The sequence below is a fragment of the Molothrus ater genome, chromosome 2, assembly GCF_012460135.2.
Source record: "Molothrus ater isolate BHLD 08-10-18 breed brown headed cowbird chromosome 2, BPBGC_Mater_1.1, whole genome shotgun sequence".
Lineage (NCBI taxonomy): Eukaryota > Metazoa > Chordata > Aves > Passeriformes > Icteridae > Molothrus > Molothrus ater.
In genome coordinates this window covers 81,123,002-81,129,001 of record NC_050479.2, presented here as the reverse complement: position 1 = coordinate 81,129,001, position 6,000 = coordinate 81,123,002, and the positions used below count along the sequence as shown (strand labels likewise).

Below are 6,000 nucleotides of genomic sequence, written 5' to 3'. Positions count from 1 at the left end.
TACAATATCCAGTATCTATGCATCTTGCCAACAGCTTTATGTTTATTATAAAATCTATGCAGGCAGTATTAGAAATAAATCTTACTGATTAAAAAGAATCTAATCCTTTGCTGCACACCTCCAGTTTTACAGTGATGGATGAATGAGATCCAGTAGGCAAATAATGGTCCTTTCTGCCTCAAAGAGAAAAAAAATAAAAGCAGTAGCAGCAATGTAGGCTCTCATCTCACACTGCATTTCTATTTTGGCTTCTCTCATCTGGGCTACTTCGAGAATTTTCACCAGTAGGAATTAGTCTATCTCTGGTTCTTTGCTTCCTGCCTGGATTTCAAATTGGGTAGAGCCAGAGGTAAAGACTTCAGTGCCAAGTCACGTGGCTTCACTGATGCACCTCCTCCCTGCTGCTCACTGAGAGCAACTCCTGAGCAGAAGCTGCCAAGGCAAAGACCAAACTTATTCTCACTAGTTACACATGCGGGATGCCTATACACCACCTACCAGAAAAATGCTTCCCTCTGAACACTCACACTGATACTTGCAGACTCTGGTACAGAGTCTGTGTCCCAAGCAGAAATTTAGTGCCTTTCCCACTAACATAAAAAAGGTATTCATTGAATAGATGTAAATGAAAGCAAATGAACTGCCCTAAATACAGGTGAACCACAGGCACGAGTTCTCAAGCCAGCCTCTGCCTGTGTATGCTGCAAACACTACACTGTACTGCTCCCAAGCTTCTGCTGGAGATAAAGGGAAAGGTTTTCACCATGTTAATGTGATGATGATCTATTAAGAGACACTAGAGTGGTGCCTATTTATGCCAGCTAAGTGTCTGATCCCTGTGTAAATGCCCTCATCTCAGCAAAGTAAGGAAAAGGAGAAAATAAGAAATAAGGGGAATTCGATTGGCTATTTGGATGGACAAAAAAAAGGTGCTCCTCAGAACCAAAAATTTATGAAGTACCAGTTTCAGCCTTTAGCTCTCCCATGGCAATTATGGGCAGAAGATAGCTGAGGGGAAGAGAAGGGAAGGAGACCTTAAAATTGGGATGTTTTGAGATCTTCCTCTATGGAACAAACTGAAAGCATACTGCAGCTCCTGCAAGGTTTTTATCTGCACACATCAGCCAAGGAGCCACAGAGCTGAAGGGTTCATTCTCACTCTGCTGTGGATCTGGTCTCATCCTGCTTTCAGTGGCACCAGGGCAAACAAAGGGGGCTCCAGGGAAGACACTTAAAGGATCAGAGTCAACCAAACATACTGGAACCCCTAAAACTGGATTTCAACCTGCTGTGCTGTAAAATAATCAGTCAGAGCATCTGAAAGCTTTAAGTGTTTAACATTCAGGGCATGTGAGTGCAGAGTGAGTGCAACTTCCATGTTGAGTGTGTGGTATAATAAAACTTCAGGTCCTGTCTGCTCCTGTTCATTGCTTTTCTTGCTCCATCTTTATGACTGCATAAATCATAATTATTTTGCAAACTCACTGAATACTGAACTGATGCAAGATACAGAGTTCTCCACATACAGATGCGTGCTTGCAAAAGGCTGTGACTAACATCACAGCAGAGGCTGCCCACTGGTGCTACACAATTGTGCTCACTTTTTCTTAGGTTAACTTCATTACAGAAGTAGACTAGCAAGAGTAACACTCTATATTTTAAATACAGAATCCCAGTTCTGCAATGTATAATAAAATCTTTAACATGGAGTATTTTCACCCCAAAGCCTTAAGATTTGTATACCAACAAAAGCAAGAGTCTTTTAATACACTATGTTTTGCCATTTGGATTAACCTGGGGTATCTTTTACTGATCCAGCTTCAGAGGACTGAAGTGGAAGAAGTTCGAACATTCCACAGATTCTTCTTCCATCAGCTTATAATGCAATTGTGTCTTTCCCCAGCTTCTGTACTTTTTAATTAACAGAAACAAATCCAAAGAATCCCTCCCACCACAAATATTGTGTGAGCGTATTTGAGTAAAAGCAGTGATTATTTGTTGGTATACTGCTGCATCCATCAGTCTTAAATAATCATAAATAAAAACATTTGTGCTATTCTTTGGTACATTTCTGTCTGTTTAAACCACAGCTGAACTTTTATGTTGTACAAACAAAAAATTGCACTTTTATCTTCTAGAGAGTCTTGCTCCAAGAGATTTTCAGCTGAAGGATTCTTTATTGTACTCAAACCTTGTCCCATAAGAGTTGCTGCTGTTGCTCAGTTTATGAAGTATCTTAGAGATTTTGTTTGGTCCACAGCAGAAAACTCCAATGGTCTTCCTGTTAAAAAAAAAAAAAAGAGGGGAGGGAAAGTTATGACATTGTGAATAAACAGTAATTTCCAATAAGAGACAGAAGTGGACCCTGGCCTCATGGTGTTATACACAAGCCACCTACATACAGATTTTAAGGGGAGAACAGTTCACTAGATGACGCAGTTAATTTTACTGAAGCCACCACATCTCTCCTAAGTATCCCTACAACAAACCTTATTATTTATCTGACTAAGACAACTCTAAGGAAGAAGTGCTTCATCTTAGTCTCAAGATACCAAATGATAAAATATTACTATTTTTCACTCTATTTTTTCCCCATGATTAATCACTTTTTTTGTTAAAAATATGTCTCACTGTAAAGACTTCCTTAGTGTAACTCATGAATTACACAAGCATCTCTAATCACTAACAGTGATTTGTTACACTAATGAAAACAGAGCACTACTAACCCATGATTATTTCTGGCAGCAACAGAATAATTTTACTGCTTTACTTTCACATTAGCATGTAGTTTTTCCTTCAGCATCTATATTGGAAATCTTACAAGAAGTCAAACACAGAGTATGATCCTTGCTCATCACCCATAGATCTTGGCCCTTTAGTCAACCTGACTTTTTCACGCCGTTCTACTGTCAACAGCTCTTTGCTCTCTGGTCACCTTAAAAATAGGCTGCAAGTCAGACTTACAGCCATACAACATTTCAGGGCTCAGAACTTTAGCCAACATCAGAACAAAACACAGCAGGACTGAGCCATTCACAATATTCACTATCTCCCTTTTTTTTAAGATGAGGAGAGGGAAAGAAAGCAGGGAAATACAATACAGGTGCTGCATTTTCTGTATCATAAAAAAAAAAATCATCTTCTTCCTGCTGAAATTGTGCCACTACAGAAAAATATCTAAAAGATTTACTAGGATGAAGAAAAAGCATACAAGAGGGAACATGGCTCTAACTATTGTGATCTACAGCACTCACCAAGAGGATGGAGATTTGGGTTCTGGGTTCTGCCTCCAGGACTGTTTCGATACTTTATGCAATAACTATTTAATATACAATATTTTAGCACATGCTAAATAATCAAATTCAGTTTAAAGCTCCCTGCATGTGTTTGATGAGAGGAGGGAACTGATTTAAGAATAAATCTTTGGTTCATACTGCTATGTGTACATGTCAGGTGGCAGGCAGCTGCCAGAGTAGCATGGCAGTGCATGTTGCATCAATGCACAGCAACGCTGGCATGGTACAGCTGAGCACTCAAACATCAAAAATGACCCAAAATTTATGCAGGTAACTGCAGTGGTGTCCTTGTGCAGCATCTTATAACACAGATTGCAATTGCCTTCAATGACTTCATCTCTCATATCAATCAGGCAAAGTCATAATTCAGACTTTTCTCACCCTTATGTTTATCTATTAAGCTTTCCTATTCTGGCAGTGCTCCTTTTAATGGCAATGGGTGCTGTGCTGGTGGCTGAATTTGCTGCAATAATGAGAGGGCTGCTGCTTGTTGCTCTCAAATAAGAATCCTCAGCACTTGCAGATTCTGAAATCTCTCTAATCTGTGCGCACTGGAGAAAAAGGATTCATGAGCTGCCAGCAAGCCTCTGGCTTCTACTGTGTATTTAATTGAAAGAATGAATGTTGTTGTTGGGTTTGGGGTTTTTTGTTTGTTTCTTTTTCTTTTTCTTTAGTTGAATTAGTACAGTGAACTGATAAAATAAACCCCAAAGAGTTCAGCTGCCCCTCTCCCTTTCATTAGGTATAAACAGCCAACAAAGTGAATACATAGTGCCAATGTATTCTCATCCCAGTAACATTCTTCCAAGGTATACAGATTTTTTTGCTAGTGATTAGAATCACAGGAAGGTTAAATTATTTGCCTGAAGTCACACAAGAGACCCATGGCTAAGGTCTCCTGAAACCCAGCTGAGTCACTGTTCTGTGCAGTGAGCCACAGGCTCTCAGATTGCCTTCCTGGGATACCCACCACCAGCATTTAGTCTGGACACCCCTTCGCACACCATTCATCTTCCTCCCCTGTGTCCATCCCTGCCTGCAGATGCCTCTGCCCCTCCTCCCCCAGATCCTGCCTAGCTGCTGAACACAAACAGAAAGGTGGCTGAGGAAAGCTACCACATAGAACAGCATATTACTACCCTGACTGTTTATCTATCATTTGTTTAGGACAAAGGCTCACTTTGTATCTTAGATGAACACAGGCAACTGTATAGTCCTATGTCTGAAAATCTTCATTAATGCCATTAACATGTTTACAGTTAAGTAAACTATGTTATAGGCCATTCTTTGTAATGATTATAAACTTCAACATAGAATTTACTCCTTCAGAGCACTAAGCAAGTAATTCCTCAGTGTTCCTATGGGATGAGCACGTCAGCACATATTCTTACATCCATTTTATGAACAGCAGGAGTTGAGAGAGAGATTAAATATTTTGCTACATTGAGAGGATAGAGTCAGGACCTGAAATGTTCCTCTTTTAAATCCCACATTGGTTCCTAGAGAGAGGTTTCTCCTTTAGAACAGACAAGAAACGTATCATGGTGCTCCATGCTTTTTTCTCCTACAGGTATTCATGTCTTTTTCTAGGTCGTTCTCTACCTGGAAAAAAGCACATGCCCTTTTGACCTAAGCAAACTGAGCATGGTGCAAGCTTTTTATCCAGGACACAACTGAACAGGAACAAGGCTGTTGCTCCATTCCCCCACAAAAAGCATGAAAAAAACAAGAACAGTAATTTATTATGTAACTGTTCCAGTTCAGATTGCTGGGTCTGCAGGTGTCATATGAAATACGAACAGTAGATGGCATACATCCGCTCCTCTTTTCCCGAAAATCAAAAAGGAGCAGGAATCTGATGCTGGGCTGTCCCATGTCACGCTCTGAAGGTCTGGCAAAGCTCAGACACTTACAAATGCACTTTGCTTATTTGGGACCCATACAGCAACAACAGCAACAATTCACAAAGCACACGGCAATCAGAACAGCTACACAGAGAGACAGAAAGCTTTGCCAGCTGCCTGTTTATTTATATGCAGCTTTTCCTAAAATCATAAGATAAAAACTGGAAAATATCTTGGCTGCCCATAAACAAGCCCAAGGGGATGATTGCAAATGTGAAAGTCTGAACACTGGCACCAGATGTTGCAAACAACTTGACTGACCTGTTTTGCTTTAGTTTGGTTTTTTTGGTCTCTGTATAGCAGCAGGGATATTTAGGTGGAAAGTTACAGAGAAATAAGAATTGAAATAAAGGTAGTAGCAGACCTGGAAATAGGACTAGAGGGAAAAACTAAAGTTCCCATCTCATTCAAGGAAATACAGAGAATAATTAGCTACAAAAGGTAAATTTCTGCAGGACAGCTGAGGTTGTCAAAGGCTTCGCTACTGTGCACCATTACCAGTAACTACATCTATAGGTACAGACCTATACAAACCTTGATAAAGAGATGATGAAGAGGGACAAAGCCTACATCTTAGCAAGATAATCAAAAGATAACATTATTTTTGTATTAAAGATACCTTGCTTGAAAATGGCAGCCCAATTTAAAGACCTGATGTGAAAATGCAGAGGAAATGGTACTTGAAGTCTAATTAGGAGTAATGCAATGGAAAGCAAAAAAGAAAAATCAAGTATGATTATTACTACTACTAATGGCTTCATCAATATTATGTGCTCTTACATCCTCAGAGGGAAGTGGCA

General features: G+C 39.8%; 1 protein-coding gene across 2 annotated transcripts in view; it reads right to left on the bottom strand.

Annotated features, from left to right (window-relative positions):
- Positions 1-1,800: 1,800 nt before the first annotated feature.
- The window catches only part of NOX4 (NADPH oxidase 4), a 100,952-nt gene continuing 96,752 nt past the window's right edge, over positions 1,801-6,000 (bottom strand). For both annotated transcript variants that reach the window (XM_036385659.1, XM_036385668.1), the window contains one exon: positions 1,801-2,281. In XM_036385659.1, the coding sequence (XP_036241552.1) occupies positions 2,161-2,281 (121 nt within the window). In that variant the 3' untranslated portion in view covers positions 1,801-2,160. The remainder of the gene's footprint in view (positions 2,282-6,000) is intronic.